Raw genomic sequence first — 23,468 nt, 5'->3', positions numbered from 1 at the left:
GTGTCGCGATAACGCAGGATTCTGAGTTTTTCACGCAGAAAAGGAAAGATAAAACCCTGAAAAAATGACTCACTGCGTTTTGTAAATGCAGATTTAAAATTATTCTTATTGTAAATTCTGCTCGGTTCAGTCAGGGTTCGCACCAGATCATGAATGTAAAAGGACTAATTTTGTGCTTCAGTTGCACTTCTCCACTTCTATGAAATATTTTTGCTAGAGTCATTGGATTACCAGACAGCACTCTGACTGACATGCAGACTTCTTTTCTCCGTGTACTTTCCTCAGGTGTAGTTTCTTTCCGGCAGCAAGTTCAATTGAAATATTAACTTCAAGCAAAACATTAGGAAATATAGCTGGCTACATAATTTCTACGATAAGCCTTAGAAATATGATGGTCATGCATTGTTTTTGCAAAAATACCTTGCATTTTCATTGTAAGCTGTGTCGTGTCTTTACTGTCATTAAATTGAAGACAGTTTTATCAAAGATTCCCAGTAATTAGTATAACGCGATCAAAGTAATTAATCGTGTACCTGTAATTAACTAGGAAATAGGGGCACCAAGGAAAGTATTCAGATTACAAAGTTATAATTTCCCAATATAACCTTTCAGATATTTTCATATCTGATCAATAGTCTTCTGATTAATGATTTATTTATTTTACCTCACGTTAGTCTCATTCCAAATGTCGTAAAATGTTGGTTATCTGCACTAACCTTGTCTTCACTATGAGTCATCCATAAATCAATTGTCTTAAATCCTTTATTTATTACTAAGTAATTCACAGAAATGCATAAACAAACAGTAAATATGGTTACATGAAATGATAGAATGTGCCCTAGTGGGCTGAACCGGCATGGCAGCTTGTTAGACAAAGGGGCAATGGGGGAGGGGTTCGACTAAGAAGTCCCTACAAAGTTAATTATTAATTATAATAATTAAAATGCTAATCCCTTACACATGAACGCTCACTCATTCGGGAACAATTGCAATCAATATATATATTTACGCTCAGTTTGTCGTCTTGATCGCTGGTGAAAAGTTCATTTATTTTGCAGAATTGTCCGTCTCTCTCGGTTGTGGTTAGAGGGGATTGTTCAGAGTGACATTCGTTATAGAATGGATGTTTCGGTGGTTGTCGTTCTTCGCGTTCAATTGATGCCGGACTCCTAGCTGCAGACTAGTAATTAGTATCAAAGACTTGTTCTTATTCTGTCGGTGTCGATAGTCTAAGAGTTTTAACTACGTGGTATGGTTAAAAGATTCAGCAATGGTCTACAACCTTTAGTCCCCCTCCTAATGGAGAAAAACATGGTCTCCTGATAATTTCTGAAAGTGGGGTTTTATTCAGAATGGCGGCAGAGGGCTGTCCCAGGATGTCTTGCCCTAACTGGGCTCAGGGGTGGTCCTCTGATTTAGTTCAAATCAAAAGGGAATTGTATATTTCTTCATTAGACAGTCCACAATCATATTACACAATTATTCAAACTGTACATCCTCACTCATTCATCTTATACAACAATTAGACCTCATATCTGAGGCTATTATATAAACAGCGTTATGGTAATGTTACCACACCGTCTCTCTTGAGCTTCCCAAGTTGTGACAAACGCACCAGTTTGTAGCTGGATTCTTAACCGATCTTTTACACTTTCTCTGGAACATGAAATTTGTTTGTACCTCTCGTTCTGTGAGGTGGAAGGATTTCCTTTGTCTCCATGAAACTACTCTCTATAACTGTGTGTCCATGAAGCAGGATCTTCCTTCGGAATTTACGACCTCACTCTGCCCACAGCAGTCTGGTTGTAGAAGCAAAGAGCGGGGGATGGTGCTCGCTGTACTCAAAGAGGGCAACATCATGACAGCTGATTGACATGTGTGGCTGCAGCCGACTGTTGTCATCTGATAAATTATTTCCTGATGAATATGTTGCACTAATGTATTTTGTGTGAAAAAAAACTATAGTTGCATGCCCCTTATTACTCTATTTGAGCAAAAAAAACACAGACTTTCAATATAAAACGCAGGTGAAATGTTTTAAAACAGATTTTTGATTTTGTAAAGGCAGATTACTGAAAACTAATGCTAACCCTGCTATAGAGTTCTGAACCACCACAAATGTAGTGAGGAGGCTGTCACTTTCTTTCAAAGATTTGAATTCAGGTTCTCAAATCAAAGTTGATCAAATCAAAATCAAAGTTTATTGGTCGCGTACACAGTTTAGCAGACATTATAGCGGGTGCAGTGAAATACCATACCATAAAGGCCTGATTGGTTGAGTGCTGCAGAGATGGTTGATCTTATGGAAGGTTCTCCCATCTCCACAGAGAAACGCTGGGGCTCTGTAAGAGTGACCATCGGGCTCTTGGTCACCTCCCTGACCAAGGACCTTCTCCCCCGATTGCTCAGGTTGGCCAGGCAGTCAGCTCTAGGAAGAGTCTTGGTGGTTCCAAACGTCTTCCATTTAAGAATGATGGAGGCCACGGTGTACTTGGGGACCTTCAATGCTAAAGAAATTGTTGGTACCCTTCCCCAGATCTTTGCCTTGACACAATCCTGTCTCGGAGCAGTACGGACAATTCCTTCAACCTTATGGCTTGGATTTTGCTCTGACATATAAGGCCCCACAGTTGACAGTGTATGCCTTTCCAAATCATGTCCATGCAATTGATTTTACCACAGGTGGACACCAAACAAGTTGTAGAAACATCTCAAGGGGTCTGAATACTTTCCGAATGCACTGTATATAATGGTTTGTATAGACAGTATGGACAGTATATGAATATTTATACTGATGAGCCATGACTAGAATACAGTATATACATATAAAGTGAGTAAAACAGTATGTAAACATTATTAAAGTGACTAGTGTTCAATGACCCTATGTACATATGGCAAAGCAGTTTCTAAGGTGCAGGGTAGAGTACCGTTTGGAAGCCGGTCTAGCAACAGTAACTAAGGTTCAGGGAAGGGTACTGGGCGGAGTCCGGCTAGTGGTGACTGTTTAACAGTCTGATGGCTTTGAGATAGAAGCTGTTTATCAGTCTCTCAGTCCCAGCTTTGATGCACTCGTACTGTCTCCTACTTCTAGATGCTAGCAGGGGGAACAGGCTGTGGCTCGAGCGGCTGAGGTCCTTGATTATCTTCTTGGCCTTCCGGGTGCTGTAGATGTCCTAGAGGGCAGGCAGTGTGCCCCCGATGAAGCATTGGAATGTCCGCACAACCCTCTGGAGAGCCCTGCGGTTACAGACAGTGCATTGCCGTACCAGGCGGCGACATAGCCTGGCAGGATTCTCTCAATGGTGCATTTGTAGAAGTTTCTGAGGGTGTTAGGTGTCAAGCTGAAATTATTTAGCCTCCTGAGGTTGAAGTGGCACTGTTGCACTTTCTTCACTACACTGTCTGTGTGAAGGGACCATTTGTGACCCATTTCAAGAAACTAGGTGTATGTCGCAGGGCACTCCTTCAGAGAAGAGGCATTTGATTATTATTCTTTTTTAACATCAAAATATGGGCAGAAATGCCTTCTGGAACATGTGAACTTTCATATGCCCCAATAACATAATCGTATGCCATCTGTAAATATAAAACTGTTAAATATTGAGCCTAGTTGGTTTAGCCACGGCAAATATAGGAACCTTCCGGTTAGCCATGATTGGCTAGGATAATGGATGGGGTGGACATGAGTTTGGATTGGTCTGCCATGTAGCATGCTTCTGTCTATAACATGAGCTGCTAAGTACCTGTGCATAAGCCTATCTACTGCTGCTTTATTGAAAGATGTCACAAAGAACTGAAAAAGTACAACGTTTCAGGTAAGACCCAAATGCAGACTGTGTTGAAGTAACAATGTTGATTACTGCAACAGGGGCAGGCAAGTGACAGGTTGGGCAGGCAGGGGTCAATAATCAAGAGTGGTGGGGTAAAGATACAGGACGACAGGCAGGAACAGGGTCAGGTAGAGGTCGGTAATCCAGAGTAGGGGCAAAGGTACAGGACGGCAGGCAGGCGGGCTCAAAGTTGGGACAGGCAAGGGTCAAAACGAGGAGGGCGAGAAAAAGAGGGACTGGGGGAAAGCAGGAGCTGAGACAAAATGCTGGTTGACTTGACAAACTGGCAACAGACAAAGAACACAGGTATAAATACACAGGGGATAATGGGGAAGATGGGCGGGTGGAGACAATCACAAGGACATGTGAAACAGATCAGGGAGTGACAAAAAGTGTTGCTACCGCTCTCAACATTGCTGCCTTGAAGTTAATAGCGCTATCGACAAAGCTCAGTGGGAAAACATGGTGATGGACTACTTTCTAGAGGATGATTGTGCCATGCTGATTCTGAAAATGAATTAATTTTTCCTTTATTTAACTAGACAAGTCAGAACAAATTCTTATTTTCAATGACGGCCTAGGAACAGTGGGTTAACTGCCTAGTTCAGGGGCAGAACAACTCATTTTTACCTTGTCATCTCGGGGATTCGATCTTGCAACCTTTCAGTTACTAGTCCAACGCTCTAACCACTAGTCTACCTGCCACCCCATGAATCAGACAATGAGGAAATCCCTGATTTAGTTCAAAACATTTATCAAACCAGTCATTGTGGAGTCTTCTGATGACAATCATGGGGAAGAAACGGTGTCGTTGTCATGGAAGAAGTTTGTAGAGTTTTGAAACCAGTGGAATGCCCGGGGGAAGCAGAGAGATTGCCAAATTTGGAGAGTCCAAAAAAGAGAACTAAGAAAGAAGGCTGTTGTATAAAACACCTGTTTCCGGATTACATCTTCAAACTAAGGGCAACCCTGGCATCCATGACAGAGGGAGAAGCGTTCATCCATGTACACGGATAAGAGTTGCGACTCTTCTTTGTTCCAGTACTGTCATTTTGCCTCTCATTTTGCCTCTTTGATTGCCATAGCTGGTCTGTTTGTACACGTCCATATTCCCATATTCCCATGGTTAATTGCAGTGGTTTGCGCTTTCAGTTTTGCTTGATTGCTGCCATCTAGCCACGATTTTTGGTTTGGATCAATTCTAATCGTCACAGTGGCAACAGCATCCTCTATGCACTTACTGATGAACCCAGTCACCGAGTCAGTGTATACGTCGATACTATTCTGCATCAGGACCAAAATATTTAAAAACAGCTTCTACCTCCAGGCCATCAGTCTGTTGAACAGCCATCATGCAATTTCCTGTAGTAAGTGAGAGTAGTAAGTAGTACTTGTCGTGTCTTTGGCTATGCCAGATTAAGTGATATGACATGCTATTCTATAAAATCATTTATCCGTAATTAATATCACCTGATTGAGCTAATCATGTAAATGTAATTAACTAGAGAGTCGGGAACAACAAAATAATATTTATAGAGCTGTTATCTTAAGAGCTGTTACAATAAGCTCTTAAAGACCTAGTCATATTTTACATCAATAGCAGTCAATATTAATCGTCATCTTAATTCAGTCTCATCAGAAAGTTGTAAATTCTTGGTTATCTGCACAAACCCTGGCTAACAATTTGAATCAGCAATACAAAATTGGGTTTAATAATTGATTTACTAAATACCTAACTAATCACACAGAATTACACATACACATAATTAAATCATAACTTGATTACAAATGACATCATAAAGGAAAACGTCCCTAGTGGGTGGAACAGATATGACAGCTTGTTACACAAAAGAAAAGGGGCTGGGTTTGAGTGAAGGAGCGGGAAGACTGAGGAAAAAAGGGAAGAAGCTATGCTATCGTAAATACAGTATCTTGTGCATTCTAAATTACCGCCCATTTGGAAAAGGAAAATGCAATAAATATTTACTATGAGCTGCGCTTTGGTAGGTTGGTGGTAGATGGAAGGCCGTTTTGCTCAACCGAGTCCTTTGAAGAATGTCTCTGGTTGTCAATTGGATACGTTGTAGTAGCGTCGTTGTGTGGTAGACGGGATACTCTGTCGGTTCCTTCCTAACCTGCGTTTGCAGCTGCTGTTGCTAACTCAACAGCTAGGAGGTATCACATCTGTAGTGAATAAGAGTTCAAAGTTCATACCATTCGCAACCAAAGCTCACGCTGATGTTGGCTTCATGCTGTAGTTATTATCTGAACCATTTTGACATCGGACCGTCGTCCTACATCCTCGGAACAGGAGGTTACATTGTCATCAAGGGCTTATATAGGAAGGGAGAGGAGGGCGTGTTTGAAAAGTTTTATAGCCCATGTCCCTTCACAGGGGAGGGCCACTGATTGAGCAGAGCCCTATCTTATGAAAACCCAAATCTCACATTTTAGAAGCTAAAATCACATTTCATCCCATCACGAAACATTTAATATTCAAACATTTAAATTGAACAACAATTCCATGTGAATCCGATAACTCTGTAGACTTTCTACTGTAGAATTTATGTCATCTTATCATTGATGAGATGTCTCTGATGACAATCGAACTGACATCATATTCATTAAGTAACACCGCATATGTTAAATTGGTCGGATTACCAGAATATTGTTCATTTCCCCCCACCTTCTGATGTTCCCAGAATCTCTATGTTAACCAAGGGTTTGCAAATGTAACATCAGTAGGGTAGAGAGAGGAAAAAGGGGGGAAGAGGTATTTATGACTGTCATAAACCTAACCCCAGGCCAACATCATGACATACTTCTGTAATATGTAATAGACAAAGAAGGACTCACTCATACACACCTCAAACACACAGACTCCGTACTCAAATATACACTCACATACACCCATACTCACAAACATATGCACAGACAGCCAACGCTGATGTCCCATATACACTGAGTGTACAAAACATTAGGAACAGTTTTCTAATATTGAGTTGCACTTTCCCTTTTGCCTTCAGAACTGCCTCAATTCGTCAGGGCATGGACTCTACAAGGTGTCGAAAGCGTTCCATAGGGATGCTGGCCCATATTGACTCCAATGCTTCCCACAGTTGTGCCAAGTCGGCTGGATGTCCTTTGGGTGGTGGACCATTCTTGATACATACGGGAAAATGTTGAGTGTAAAAATCCCAGCAGCTTTGCAATTCTTAACACAAGCCAGTGCACCTGGCACCTACTAGCATACCCCGTTCAAAGGCACCTGAATCTTTTGTTTCCCTACTCACCCTCTGAATGGCACACACACACAAAATCCATGTCTCAATTGTCTCAAGGCTTAAAAAGCCTTCTTCAACCTGTCTCATCCCCTTCAACTATACTGATTGAAGTGGATTTAACATGTGACATCAATAGCTTTCACATGTTCAGGTTTTCCTGTTTTGTACACTCAGTGTATATAGAGACATTAAACACTGGACCGTTTATTTTATACTGTCTTTCACACTGTGTATTCTTCATACAGCTTATTCTAATATACTGTATCTACTACTGTACATTGCATTTTTGTTACAATGTTTATACACACTGCGTATTAATGTACTGGATTCTTAATTATATACTAGATTACTGTATATACCGGAATCTTTTTCATATACCATATTATTCATATAGCTCATAATTTTTTTTTCATATAGTGTGTGTGTATATATATATATATATATATATATATATATATATCTAGTATATAATTTTCATATAGTACATTGCATTTTTGATTCACTGTTTATACACACCGCCTGTATTTATATACTGGATTCTTGACATAGCTCACTGTAATATACAGTATCTACTGCTGTACATATAATTCTTTGTATATATTTTTGGTGTATATACGCATAGATTGCATTTGGATTATTATTGCAGTGTTATTTGTGCTGTTAACTAGATTTGTCCTGGCATTCTTAAATGATTGTTTTCTACTGTTATTTGTGTACTTGTTTCACATTTCTACTGCATTCTTAGGAGCTAGTAACACAAGCATTTCGCTACATCCACTATAACATCTGCTAAACTGTGTACTATTAACTTTGATTTATAAAGCGCACTTATGCACAAACACACACCCACACACACATGCACTCACATACTAACTGGTGTTAGCATCTCTTCCTGACCAGTTTTTCCACATCAGATGGGTCAAGACAAATAGCTATTTCCAGTTACCACCCCCAGTGTTCCATAAAGGGAAAGGGGGATACCTAGTCAGTTGTACAACTGAATGCCTTCAACTGAAATGTGACTACAGCATTTAACCCAACCCCTCTGAATCAGAGAGGTGCGGGGGGCTGCCATAATCGACATCCACTTCTTCGGTGCCCAGGGAACGGTGGGTTAACTGCCTTGCTCAGGGGCAGAACGACAGATTTGTACCTTGTCAGCTCAGGGATTCTAAAGCCCCTATGGCATCTGACCACATCTCTCTCTTTCTCTACCCGGTTTCACAGCACTGCTTCAGCACTTACTGCAGAGTGACAGTTCTATTTCTATAGTTCCATGTATGATATGCATATAAAGTACTTAATCACCACAATATTACCGAATAAAACTGTTCGACCACCGCAATACCAAATGAGCAATCAACACAATTTTAATTCAGAACATTTTTCAATCAAGACACAGGTCAACAAACGTCTCACCCATCGGAGCATTTCTTGGCAAATTGGACACAAATCTTTGCAAACTAACATCCAAAATGTCAGAATTTCTGTAGCAAAATCAAGCCTTTTTGCCCGCAACTATCACAAAAAAGAACTGTGAAATCATGCAGGATCTGACATACTGCACAGTATGCATTTACCCAGCATGTGTAGCCAATACTGTAGCCTGTACTTACTGGCTGCACTTATCAGCTCCTACTATTTGCCCAGTACCTGGTGGCTTTAAAGGCTCCTCTAAATGTAATGCAAGCAGCTTTTCCCAGTATGAGAACCTGATGCCTTGCAAAGTGCTTCATTTTAGCTGTCTTTTACAGGCTTCCTGCTGCAGTCACTTTTACACCTGCTCGTATTTCAGCTCATGTATTATACCTACACGATGAGCCGACAGCAGCCTCTCAGAAAGCCCTGGGCTTCAGGGGAAAAGGAGAGAAATAAAATAAGTGAGAAAGCGTGAGAAAACGGGAGAAAGAGAGAGGTGGAGGGAGAGGAAGAGTGAGTGAGAGAGGGAGAGAGAGAGAGAGATAACGTGTGGGTGCGTATATGAGTGACAGAGGGAAAGTGATATTTTGATGGCTGCTGACAGTGCTAAAAGTTCTAAAGCATTCCCGAGCTCATCTCTGTGACACTGGGTGCCATTCAAATGGTCATCTCCCTATTCATTTACCTACAGCACAGCGGCATATTTAGCACCTCTGAAATATCACAGATCCTCTTAGGAGAGACATGAGCTCATCTGGCCTCTGCTGAAAAACCTATTGGAGGGAACAATCGATCCAACAGCCTGTTAATTCCTCCAGGTATAACATGGCTTTTTCTCTCTCTCAAAACAAAGCCCCTAATAGTTGATAGATCAGGTATATCTGTGTCCATCCAAACACAGATGGTACACGGATTTCCAAATTGAACTGCCAGAAGTAGAGAAATAGACACTCTGGCAGATATTGGGTTCTAGTTGCGATAAAGGGGAGGAGGTGGGGTTGGGATCTAACAGAGAGAGGGGATAGGTAAGGGAGGAAGGGGAGAAAGGGAGGTTGGGGGAGGAGAAGAGTCTCCACATCTCAAATATGTCATGCTTCAGTTAGCATCTGTCAGGAGAGACTCTTGAAGTCTTGAACCGGTAGGGAGACAGAGAGAGATTTTCTAAATTGAACTTTATCTTTCTCTCTCACTCTCTTTCTTTTGTTTTATATTTCAAATGGGGGAGGAAAATAGTGGTATCTGAAGCATATGGGTGCCTTTTAATAACCAAAGGGAGAAGGCCTGGTCTAGAAGATAGACAGTGAGTGGAGATGAGACGGGTGCTTACCAGACTGGCCAGGTGGGGGTATTCCTGAAGGCAGTCTGGGCAGACACAAGAGGACGGTCAGTACGCCGGCCCTGCTCCCCCAGCATGGCTCCACTGCTATAGGCTTGGGCACACCCTGCACAGAGAGGAAGGAAGGAGCATGTCAATCAATAAACACTCCCAAATCCCATCACAAAGTGGTACGTCAGATATAGACACACCACATTTTCCCACTATTTCTAAGAGAACATTGCAACGGTTGTGTTCCGCTAAAACTTTGCTTGTTAAAAGCATAGACAAAACGTGTAACGTATATATGCATGGATCCAGTATGTAAATGAACAGCAGAATCCACCATGTACTACATCATTGACTGGACATCTATTTGAGTTAGGCTGGAAGCCCAGGGGATGGAGGACACAACCTCACCCTGCTCCAATCTCCCCCCAGATGTGGATCTCACACACGGGGGAGCGGGCTGACTGACAGCCCTTAGAGCTCTACCTGAAGTCAGAGTAATGAATATGGATGGATGGAGGGCACAGCAGGCGCAAGGGAGGTATTCTCCTCCGCTCCCCTAAGCCCTAGCCGCCCCATCCATTCCACTCAGGCAAGTTGAGGGACAGACCCTGTACACACACCCATTCACATCCATAAAGCCATGCTCTCCTCACCAAGCAGCTCAGGACATGCCTCAAGATACCAGCCTCACTTTCTCTAAGGAGAGGGTGTCAAACCTGCCCCTGTCAAGGAGGCGGGGTGTGTGTAAACAAACTGTACACCCCAAATCCTGTGTCATTGCTGCCACCAGAAGCATTCCAACATGGAGGCCAAAATAACAACCATCCTACACTTTAGCAAATGTGTTCTTCTTTTTTTCCACTCTCAAAGTACAACTCATCATCACTTACAACTGCTGTGTCAACCCTGTACCTAGACATTGTCAAAGGCAGTAAATGATTTTCCTGTAGTATGTCATTGGATGTTCAAACACACACAAAAACAAAGACACGTAGAGACACCGCCTTTCAGCTTTAAGGCACATTGATCCCTGCTGTGAGATGATTAAACCAAGCGATGAGACGTTGACGCTGTCACTTGATCGTCCTCCGCGGTGCCTTGCTGCTACGCACAGCTCTCAAACACAGAACAGAAGCACAGCAGGGGGGCGTTCAGGAGAAAAATACAGAGGAAACAGGTGGCTCAAACAATGATGCTGAAGAGGAGTAGCAGGGGGAGATGCAGAAGTGATGCTAGGACAACATAGTCTAGAGCTAGAGTTGAGCTAGAGTTGAGCTTGAGGGCAGCAGCTCTACTAAAGCAAAGTCTATATGCTCCTGAAATGTCTTTGTTATAAGGTCTCTCTAGCACTGGGTGCTAGCACCTGTCAGAAGGAGCTCTATTCAGCTTGACCCCGGTACCACACCACAGGAGTCAGGTCGGTTGGACTGTGTTTACTCCTGGTGTCTGTTCTGGTCTGAGGAGGATCCGAGAGGAGACAGATGCGGTTGTTTACCAAAAAAAAAAAAAGGGAAGAGGGCTTGACCTCTGGTCATCTAGATCAACGTCCAGTCGGCAGATGATAGCAGAGAAGCCTTCTCTTACATAGGCTTGGTTGCAGTACCAGCACCCTACTATAATCTACTTTACACTACAACTGACACACAGTTTCAGTTGGAACGCATCAAAGGTGTGTCGATATGGTGAAATGAAGGTGGATAGAGCATTCAGTCAGCACTTGAAGGTAGCCTTTCCTTTTCACAGTACTCTGCCACAAGTGCTTGTCTCCTTGGGTAGAGCTCCCTTAGAGAGTAGCCTGTACAGTCCAGCCGCATATCTCATATTGTTCTCCCCAGAGACATGGTGGAAATGCTGGGTGCTCTACCTGAGATGTACTATCCATCTACTGTACTGCTCTTATTTTCTGGTCTTCTTCCCTTTCCTCTGCTCCCCTCACTTATTTTGGGCTTTCCCTCTTCCCTCTTTGCACTTACGTATACTCTCTGTTCTGCTCCAGCCCTGTAGCTCTTCTCTCCTCTCTCACCTCCTCTATCACAGAAGTCATGCAAACCATTCTACAGGCACTTAAAATGAAATATATATGAAGCTTTCTTCACAAAAATCTGAAGCCAATTAAAGGGGAGAGAGAGAGAGAGAGGAGTACAATGTGTGAGATGCCCTACCACCCAAGTGGTCTGTAATTAAGTCCAAACATAAAAACAATGAACAATTATCAAAATGGCAAGTACAAACCAGCAGTCACAGGGACCATGTAATAGCCCCAACAACGCAGTGCACGTCTGAAAGAGTGCCAATCCATCCCAATTCCTCTATTACACCCACACCCACGCATGCACATAGACTCACGACACAGAAAGCCCACTAACACCACACTACCAAAGCCTGCTGCCCCCTTGCCCCTTCCCTTCCATAGGCCCCATTGCTAATAGGTTTAAGTGCTGAAGCATACAGCATAATTACAGGGTAGCGCCTCCCATGTTTGTTTTGTGTTTAGGGGCATTAAGAAACAAACAATTTGCCAGTTCTCTGAAAGAGGAAATAGGTTCACGTAAAGAGCCATCTCTGGTAGAACAGAGTGCAACACTATGCCACATCCAGGAGGTTCTTATTAGAGTGCGACGGCCGCTAGCAACACTGCTACCAATTAAAAGAGCCGAGAAACATAACAACAATTAGTGGCCATGATGATGTGTTTCCATTTGGAGCGTCAGAGAGAAACAGGTGCTAGAGGAACCTGGCGGAACCTCGTAACTGAAGCTGTCTTACAGGGGTCTGGAACAAGCAGCTCATTTGAATGGCATTTCCTCAGAAGAAAATACATCCGACACGTTCACATGTCAGTGTTGAGTGTTACTAACATATGTTTGCCAAAAGTACAGAATAGTATATATATATTCAACTCTGTGCACCCTGCAATCACTACAATACTATACATGAACTTTGCATTCATGAAATGGACAAATTCATGTAGCATGACTTAACGCCCTAGAGTCTGAGCCATTCTTCTATATCTACTACCCTAACACATAATTGTTTTAAGATAATAATAACATGGACGATCCAGCTACCTATTTGATTTTGTATAGCACCTTTTTTTCCATGGAGAAAGATCATGAAAGTATGTGTCCTGGTGTGGGACTGGCTCCTTTGATCCTGACCGCTGAAAACACATACACATTCGTTCAGCTGGGATATTTCCTCAAGGAAACGACTGGACCTGACGCTCCTCGTTTCCCCTCAGACTGAGCGGATACAACCGTTAGCCAGCATGCAATTACACACACACACACACACACACACTCACTCACACTCACACAAGGCAACGCTAACAAATCTAAAAAGATTGTCATCACATCATTCAAAAAGTTACAGTGATATGCAACTAGGCACAGATATTTGTACAGTGTAGTTAGAAATGTACTGCAATCTCTCATAGGGTTTCCTCCAGGAGAAGGAGGACAGAGGAAACCCTACTCTGGCCGTGTCTCATCTGTTTAAAAGGCATCTTTAACACTGATTTATCTTCCTGGAAGACAGCTTCAGAGGGCCGTACATCTCCCCGCAGCCGCACGGCCACACATATTTGTCTGTTTAATTTCAATCCTCATTAATAGGTATTCTATTAAAATGACACCTTCAAGACGAGTGGCATTAAAAGAGTGGAGGAGTAAGTAATGAAGTTGTCCTGGACAGTAGTGTGCGACTTACAGCCCCCCCCCCCCCCCCCCGGCTCCCCTCCTAAATTAATCAGCTTAAGTAGTAAGGACAAGGAAGTAGAGCAGAGAGAGAGAAAGTAGCAGGGCCAGGGTGAGGGTAAGGGTGAGACTTCTGGCAGCCATTTCGGGACTAGAGAAAGATTGCTGAGCTGTACAGTAGAAAAGCTTTTATAAGCATGCAACACTAAAAGCAGATAACATTAACTGTATTTCCTGACCTGAGGAGAATTTGAGAGACATTCAGCTCCATTAGTCTTTCATATCTGAAGTGGGGGAATTTTCCACTGGAAAGAGCCTGAGGGGGGGGCTAACACTACATTCAACTTTGACATTATAAAGGACCGCGACAGACAAAGAATACCACATAGTAGTGCTAGTGTATAAAGGCACACCTTGACACTGTAGAAGGGGCAAACCACTTGAATCCACTGTCCCATATCTGCCCATTATGTTTCCCTCTTCCCCTGAGGAAGTAAGGGTTTCTTCTAGCTCTTAGATCATTCTCCTCCCTTTCAACCCACATGGAGAGAGAGAAACTGAGAGAGAGATTGAGAGAGAGAAAGTGAAAAAGAGAGAGGCATTCCAGGAGGAAGCTTGTAAAATGGCTAACCCATCCAATCTCTTCCCCTTCCTCTCTTGTCTCCTGGCTCACACTAACTAAATAAAACGTGGTTTGAGCTGTCCCTTCCAAGAGAAAAGTGGTCAATTCCCATGCACTTAAAGGTGGGAGGAATAGATGGCTAAATAGTTTGCTGGGCAGTGTGAATGATGGCAGAGGTTAACCTTTCTCTGCTGTAGTCCTATTTTACTATTCCTTTCTGCTTTGGTGGTTTTCTTATAATAATGTGCTTAAAAGGTGTTAGATCCCCGTTGGATTGATCAACTCTGACATAAACACAGGGTTGAGAAAAGTCACAAGGCATGTCTATTTTTCTCCCTCCAAAACACAGAGAATGCAGTATAAAACAGTAGAATAGATGGTATAGACAGTGTCTCAAGATATAGACAGTGTCTCAAGATGCCTCTGTCAACTCTCTCTACCTAATATTTCTCAACCACCTACCCTGTACACCTTGCATATCTATTCTGTAAGACTTGAGTTCTGTTAGTATTCTGTTAGACCAGAGTTCCTTCAACTCAGAGAGTTCTCTGCACAGCCTCCAGCCAACATCAATTCTCAGGTAGCGTTAGCATTCGTTAGCCACACCAGATGTAGACAAAGGCGCAGTCACTAAGAGGCTCTTACAAACAGCGATACAAAGGGGCCATCAGTACTAAGTGGTGAATAGTAAAAGTGATGGAAGAGGGTGTCCACTGAGAAACACGCTGCTCTTAGTTGGTAATAGATAGATGGAGAGGAGGGGAAAACAGGGCCATGGTATAACAACGTCTACAGTATGGGAAGGGAAACAAAAATAGAGAGAGAGAGGGGTGGAAAAGACAGAAAACATTGTGAAATATGTATAAGGAGAGGAATTGTGGGTTTTAATGAGGGAGGGGATAGTGATCTGGGCTTGGTAATTAAGATGCGTGTGGTCATATCCTGTCCCCTACTAGAGTTAATGTAGTGTATGTGGGTCACTTGTCAGTGGACATGCACATCCCCTCAGATGCCATAAACAGCTAGGGAAAAAAGGTGAACCGCTCGAGCCAATCAGAGAGAAGAATCATGCAAATATATGTCTGCTGTGTAAAAATGTACCTCACAGGCAGGAACGTAAAGCTGTCGTCTCTGATTCAGACATAGCTCAAACCATCCCACTTAATCAAAAGCCGATGAATACCAAAATGCCTTGTTAAATCTTCTCCCTCAAATCAAATCAAATCTTCCCCACCTTCCATATGAAATGCCATCATACGCAGTGTGTGTGTGTGTGTGTGTGTGTGTGTGTGTGTGTGTGTGTGTGACTTTGATCATCGGGCAGGTTGAATTAATGCATTCCCCAGCACAAAGGATAACAGATTACTCTCAGAGCATATTCAACTTTTAGACACAATGCAGAGCCTGCTGGGGTATAATAATGTCACCCTTTCATTAACATGCCTTTCACATGAACTACTTTGCTGAATAGGCCTACCATATACAGTATGCCTGCAGAAGACCTTACATACAGGTAACTGCCAAAATAAAGGAAACATAAAATGTCTTAATAGGGCATTGGGCCACCACGAGCCGCCAGAACCGTTTTAATGCACCTTGGCATAGATTATACAAGTGTCTGGAACTCTATTGGAGGGATGCGACACCATTCTTCCAATAGATATTCCATCATTTGGTGTTTTGTTGCTGGTGGAAAACGCTGTCTCAGGCACCGCACCAGATTCTCCCATAAGTGTTCAAGTAGGTTGAGATCTGGTGAGTGAGACAAACACATACACACACACACCCTTTAAACCCTCTATGCTCCTTTGAGACCCATTTTTCAAAGTCACTGCTTAATTAACTTAGGAACCAGACCTGTGTAGAAGCACCTTCAAAATACTTTGTATCCCAGAGAAGGAGACACTGAGGCATCCCTGCTACGTTCACACAAAAAATAAACCCTTAAACCAAAGCCAGACACCAAAAGCCATCTTGTTTCTGTCTTATCCTACACCAGGAGGGCCATGATGAAAGATTCAGCCAACAGCCACGTAACATTTAGTCACCTGACTTACCCTAACAAGGCAAAAGCCCAAAATAAGAACAAGGCAGCAGAAAGCAAAGTTTTAATCACCATCGATTTGTACCCACATCTCAAGGCAATCTGGAATGAATTCCCTGTAATGCCCTTTTGAGTGATAATGGATCTCCAAACAGCTTGTGCTTTTCTAGCTGGAGAGGTGAAAGGGGGAGAGATTGATGAGGCAAGATTAGGGCTGTGGTGGTCATGAAATTTTGTCAGCCGGTGATTGTCAATCAAATAAAATAAATGTTTATTTGTCACATCCGCCGAATACAACAGGTAGACCTTACAGTGAAATGCTTACTTACAAGCCCTTAACCAACAATGCAGTTTTAAGAAAATGCCTAAAAAAATAAAGGTAAGCGATAAGAATAACAAATAATTAAAGAGCAGCAGTAAATAACAATAGCGGGGCTACATACAGGGGGTACCGGTACAGAGTCTATGTCAATGTGCGGGGGAACCAGTGTCGAGGTAATTGAGGTAATATGTACATGTAGGTAGAGTTATTAAAATTAATATGGATAGATAATAACAGAGAGCAGCAGCAGCGTTCAAGAGAGGGGGGGCGCTCTGGTACCACTTGCCGTGCGGTAGCAGAGAGAACAGTCTCTGACTAGGGTGGCCGGAGTCTTTGACCATTTTTAGGGCCTTCCTCTGACATCGCCTGGTATAGAGGTCCTGGATGGCAGGATGCTTGGCCCCCGTGATGTACTGGGCTGTACGCACTACCCTCTGTAGTGTCTTGCGGTCGGAGGCCGAGCAGTTGCCTTACCAGGCAGTAATGCAACCCGCCAGGATGATCTCGATGGTGCAGCTGCAAAACCTTTTGAGGATCTGACCCATGCCATATCTTTTCAGTCTCCTGAGGGGGAATAGATTTTGTCGTGCCCTCTTCACGACTGTCTTGGTGTGCTTAGACCATGTTAGTTTGTTGGTGATGTGGACGCCAAGGAACTTGAAGCTCTCAACCTATTCCACTACAGCCCCGTCGATGAGAATGGGGGAGTGCTCGGTCCTCCTTTTCCTGTAGTCCACCATCATCTCCTTTGTATTGATCACGCTGAGGGAGAGGTTGTTGTCATTGCACCATACGGTCAGGTCTTTGACCTCCTCCCTATAGGCTGTCTCATCGTTGTCGGTGATCAGGCGTACCACTGCTGTGTCATCAGCAAACTTAATGATGGTGTTGGAGTCGTGCCTGGCCGTGCAGTCATGAGTGAAAAGGGAGTACAAGAGGGGACTGAGAACACACCCGTGAGGGGTCCCCGTGTTGAGGATCAGCGTTGCAGATGTGTTGTTACCTACCCTTACCACCTGGGGGGTTTGGCCCATCAGGAAGTCCAGGATCCAGTTGCAGAAAGCGGTGTTTAGTCCCAGGGTCCTTAGCTTAGTGATGAGCTTTGAGGGCACTATGGTGTTGAACGCTGAGCTGTACTCAATGAATAGCATTCTCACATAGGTGTTTCTTTTGTCCAGGTGTGAAAGGGCAGTGTGGAGTGCAATAGAGATAGCATCATCTGTGGATCTGTTGGTGTGGTATGCAAATTGGAGTGAGTCTAGGGTTTCTGGGATAATGGTGTTGATGTGAGCTGCCTTTCAAAGCATTTCATGGCAACAGATGGGGGTGCCACCAGTCGGTAGTCATTTAGGCAGGTTACCTTAGTGTTCTTGGGCACATGGACTATGGTGGTCTGCTTGAAACATGTTGGTTTATAGACTCAGACAGGGAGAGGTTGAAAATGTCAGTGAAGACACTTGCCAGTTGGTCAGCGCTGGCTTGGAGTACACGTCCTGGTAATCCGTATGGCCCTAAAGCCTTGTGAATGTTAACCTGTTTTGAAAGTCTTACATCGGCTGCGGAGAGCGTGATCACCGTAATTGACTGTTAATTAACATAAACAGGTTTAGCATCTTCTGGCTTCCACGCATAGCCTTCAAGCCACTGATGCAGACCTTTGGAATATCTACATTCTTAAAAAGCCTATTAAATCCATTTAATATAGCCTACACCATCACAATACATCCATTATTTATTTCAAACAGGTCTCAAGAAATATGATATGAAGAAAATGTAGTCTATTTCAGAAGAACAGAATAGCACATTCTGAGTTGTCCTTATCTTAGGTCTTGATCTGGCTATGCCATATGGCTGTGGGCTACACTAGTAAATTTAGTAGACAACATTTGCTTAGAATTCCATGGAATTATTTTATGTTATAGTATGAAGAATGCAATTGAACACAGCTGAATAAAATAGATTCAGATCAACTTTATTATCCCACCAAGGGGAAATTCATTTGGCATGTGCTTAAAAAGACAGTACATAAAACATGAAAACACAGAAATGACACAACATAATGAATTAAAATTGCTTTAGCTACACTTTTAAAGTGAAGGTGCAATATGCTGTATACTAGAGGGTCCAAAAGACTATCTACTATACAGCCTAATTGCTGTTGGAATAAATGAGTCCCCTTATCTATCTGTTTTGATTTTCTTTTGAAGAAGTCTCTTTCCCCTTGTCCGGCTGCTGCTGTAACTGAGTTTTGAGTGAAGGGGATGAGTACTGTCCTGTAAAATGCTTTCGAGTTTTATGTACAGGTTGGTGGCTGATTCTTGATCTATAAACTATCAAAATAAAGAAAGTTGCAAACTCCATATATAAACTCCCAGTAATATATTGAGTATTTACCAACGTTTCATAAAGTACTGGGAGTTTATATATGAAGTGTGTGACTTTCTTTCTTTTGATAATTTATAGTTTATTCACCTTTAGTCAGCATCTCCACACACAAAATAATTCTGGGTGTGCGCCAGCTCATGATGTTTGAATCTTTATCTATACCAATGATCCTTCCAGCCATCTTGATCAAGTGCTGAAGCTTGACTTGGTCTTACACTCCCATGTTTCCAAACACGCATATCAGACCAAAGGACAGCAGACTATGCAGGACAGTTTTATAGAACATTTGTAAGATATGGCGGTCGACATTTAAAATGGTTGAGTTTGCATTCAAAAAACATTCTCTATTGAAATGTCCTTATCTTTGCAAAGGCACAGCCATTGAATTTCAGATGTTTGTATATTTCGATTCCCAGGTACTTATGTGGTCACTCTATGGACTGATTCCCCATTGATTTTCGTAGGAGGTAGTGGAATTTTGTTCCTTCTGAAATCAATTTCCATCTCTTTTGTTTGGATGAATTTAGCCTTTTCTCTGTCCAAACCTTGAAGAGAGACTTGGTCTGGATGGAGAAAAACCACAACAGCTGTGTCATCTGCATATTTAAAGAATTTGTGGAATGAGTCAGAGGCTTGACAATCGTTTGTGTACATTGTGTACAGTATCGGGGAAGGTACGCAACCTTTAGGGGCTCCCATATTCACCATTCTAGATGTTGAGTACAGTTCACAAGGAAACTATTAATCCACTTGATCAGTAGAGAGTTGACAACCAAATTCACCAGCTTATCCGCCAGTAGGTGGGGTTGGATGGTGTTAAACATACTACTGAAATCAATGAATACAATTGTCACTAGGCTATTTGCCTTTTCTAAATGTTCGTAGATATTGTTCAGCATGACCAGTAACGCATGTAATGTAATGCAAATTGGTTTGAGTCTAATTGGGATGGGAGACCAGAGAGAATTTGTTTTTGAATAATCTTTTCAAAATATTTCATAGGTAAAGATGTCAAGGCTACAGGGTGTAAATAGTTATTTTCTTTTGGCCTGTTGTTTTTAGGCACTGGGACAATTAGTGACTTCTTCCATAAGTCTGGAATTATCCCACTGTTCAGTGACAGCTGGAACAGCTTATGGAACGGTAATGCGAGCTGGTCTGCAGATGCCGTGTGGACCATATGATTTTCGTGGGTTGACACGTTGAAAGTATTGTTTGGTGTCATTCACAGATATCTGTATATCAACAGCTGGTATGCTGTCTATACTGTCCAAGGCCACTTTCTGTTGCAATGTAAAATCACACGTCAAACCTACAATAGAAACAGTTCAAATCATTTAGCAAAAGCAACGTCATTTTCGAAGGTCATACAATGTCTCTTTGGTTTCTAGCCTGTGGTTTCCTACTGTCCTTGTCCTTGAAAAGGTTTTCAAATGTATCTTTGTATACTGTCTTGCACTCCTTGCTTTTGCTTTTGAGTATCCTCTGAATATTTTTCCTTTCCTCTTTACTGCCACCTGATTTAAACACTCGTTTTTTAATTCTCGAGTACCTACAGTTTATTATTGGGGAAGATGTTGACTTTCTTTTTGAGAATAACGAAATCCTCACAGAAACTAATGTACTCAGAGACAGTATCCACTGTCTCTTCCAGGTCATTGAGCTGTCCACCAGGGCTGCCCAGTCAGTGGACAATCCTGGAGGGCTTCAGTAGCTTCAGGAGTCCCGCTTTTAATCTCCGCCTTTTTAGCCTTCTCTTGCTGCAAACATGATTTGTAGACTGGGATAAGGTGAACCATGTTATGATCCGAACTCCAAAGATTGAGTAGTGCCTTGGAAAAATACACACTTGGGATGATACCATAACAGAGGTCACGACAGGCTTCATTTCAGGTAGGACATGTATCATATTGCTAATATGATGGTAAATGTTCAGATAGACTGCGCATGTTAAAGTCTCCCATTATTAGCGTTACTGCTTCAGGCGACTCAGTCTCAGCCTGGGATACAAGGTCATGAATCAAGCCAGCAGCTATTTGGGTGTCAGCGGAGGGGGCTATGTAAACAATAAATAGTCGGACCTGATTTATTTCCTGTGGCAGGTAGTATGGCCGTAGGTTAAGAGCAAGGAGTTCAATGTCTTTAGTACAGACCTGGTGTTAAGTTCAAAAAACTAATCTGATTCCCTTCCATGCCTTTAACGGGAAAAGTGGCCGTTACACCCTAGGGCTGAATATAATAATTATAATTCCCTTCTCCCGGCTACCAATCACCCTGCTCTGAAGTTCCTCTCACTCACATGGCTCTCTCAGATATGTCAATTCTTAATTTCCAATGCCCATCACGTGATCGGGTCCTTCGCACAGGCATCTCAGCTCCGAATTAGGCTACAAGTGAAGACAGACACATTGGGGACGCAACTGTGCGCGTCCTTCTTATCGAATTCTGAGGCACATATTGAAGATGTCTTGCAAACAGCAAAAGCACTAGATGGGTGCATTTGGAAAGTATTTTTCCACATTTTGTTAGGTTACAGCCTTATTCTCCACTTATTCTCCATAAAGGCCAGATTGGTGGAGTTCTGTTCTGCAGAGACGGTTGTCCTTCTGGAAGGATCTTGGTCACCGCTTGGTCACCTTCCTGACCAAGGCCCTTCTCCCCGATTTGCTCAGTTTGGTCGGGCGACCAGCTCTAGGAAGAGTCTTGGTGGCTCCAAACTTTTTCCATTTAAGAATGATTGAGGCCATTGTGTTCTTGGGGACCTTCAATGCTGCAGAAATGTTTGGGTGACCTTCCCCAAAACTGTGCCCCGACAAAATCAGGTCATGGAGCTCTACAGATAATTCCATCAACCTCATGCCCTGGTATTTGCTCTGACATGCACTGTCAACTTTGGGACATTATATAGACAGATGAGTGCCTTTCCAAATTATGACTCCAATCAAGTTGCAGAAACCTCTTAAGGATGATCAATAGAAACAGGATGCACTGGACCTCTATTTAGAGTCTCATAGCAAAGGGTCTGAATACTTACAGTTGAAGTCAGAAGTTTACAAACACTTAGCCAAATACATTTAAACTCCTTGTTTTAGGTCAGTTAGTATCAGCACTTCATTTTAAGAATGTGAAATGTCAGATTAATAGTAGAGAGAATGATTTATTTCAGCTTTTATTTATTTCATTCCATTCCCAGTGGGTGAGACGTTTACATACACTCAATTAGTATTTGGTAGCATTGCCTTTAAATTGTTTATCTTGGGTCAAACATTTCGGGTAGCCTTCCACAAGCTTCCCACAATAAGTTGGATGAATTTTGGCCCATTCCTCCTGACAGAGCTGGTGTAACTGAGTCAGGATGTAGGACTCCTTGCTCGCACATGCTTTTTCAGTTCTGCCCACAAATGTTCTATAGGATTGAGGTCAGGGCTTTGTGATGGTCACTCCAATACCTTGACTTTGTTGTCCTTAAGCCATTTTGTCACAACTTTGAAAGTATGCTTGGGGTCATTGTCCATTTGGAAGACCCATTTGCGACCAAGCCTTAACTTCCTGACTGATGTCTTGAAATGTTGCTTCAATATATCCACGTAATTTTCCTGCCTCATGAGGCCATCTATTTTGTGAATTATACCAGTCCCTCCTGCAGCAAAGCACCCCCACATCATGATGCTGCCACACCCGTGCTTCACAGTTGGAATGGTGTTCTTCGGCTTGCAAGTCTCCCCCTTTTTCCGACAAACATAACGATGGTCATTATGGCCAAACAGTTCTACACTGCTCACAAAAATAAAGGGAAAACTAAAATAACACATCCTAGATCTGAATGAATGAAATATTCTTATTAAATACTTTTTTCTTTACATAGTTGAATGTGCTGACAACAAAATCACACAAAAATTATCAATGGAAATCTGGATTTCGAGTCACTCAAAATTAAAGTGGAAAACCACACTACAGTCTGATCCAACTTTAATGTATTGTCCTTAAAACAAGTCAAAATGAGGCTCAGTAGTGTGTGTGGCCTCCACGTGCCTGTATGACCTCCCTACAACGCCTGGGCATGCTCCTGATGAGGTGGCGGATGGTCTCCTGAGGGATCTCCTCCCAGACCTGGACTAAAGCATCCGCCAACTCCTGGACAGTCTGTGGTGCAACGTGGCATTGGTGGATGGAGCGAGATATGATGTCCCAGATGTGCTCAATTGGATTCAGGTCTGGGGAACGGGCGGGCCAGTCCATAGCATCAATGCCTTCCTCTTGCAGGAACTGCTGATACACACTCCAGCAACATGAGGTCTAGCATTGTCTTGCATTCGTAGGAACCCAGGGCCACACATGGAGGGCCACACATGGAGGGCTGTGCGGCCCCCCAAAGAAATGCCACCCCACACCATGACTGACCCACCACCAAACAGGTCATGCTGGAGGATGTTGCAGGCAGCAGAATGTTCTCCACGGCGTCTCCAGACTCTGTAACGTCTGTCACGTGCTCAGTGTGAACCGGCTTTCATCTGTGAAGAGCACAGGGCGCCAGTGGCGA

General features: G+C 42.8%; 1 protein-coding gene across 2 annotated transcripts in view; it reads right to left on the bottom strand.

The window, feature by feature from the left end:
* LOC109899770 (attractin-like protein 1) overlaps nt 1-23,468 on the bottom strand; it is a 338,304-nt gene that overhangs the window by 10,488 nt on the left and 304,348 nt on the right. For both annotated transcript variants that reach the window (XM_020495283.2, XM_031835623.1), the window contains one exon: nt 9,861-9,975. In XM_020495283.2, coding sequence (XP_020350872.1) covers nt 9,861-9,975 — 115 coding nt within the window. The remainder of the gene's footprint in view (nt 1-9,860; nt 9,976-23,468) is intronic.

Source organism: Oncorhynchus kisutch, linkage group LG11, assembly GCF_002021735.2.
Source record: "Oncorhynchus kisutch isolate 150728-3 linkage group LG11, Okis_V2, whole genome shotgun sequence".
Classification (NCBI taxonomy): domain Eukaryota; kingdom Metazoa; phylum Chordata; class Actinopteri; order Salmoniformes; family Salmonidae; genus Oncorhynchus; species Oncorhynchus kisutch.
This window is presented reverse-complemented; position numbering and strand designations above follow the sequence as displayed.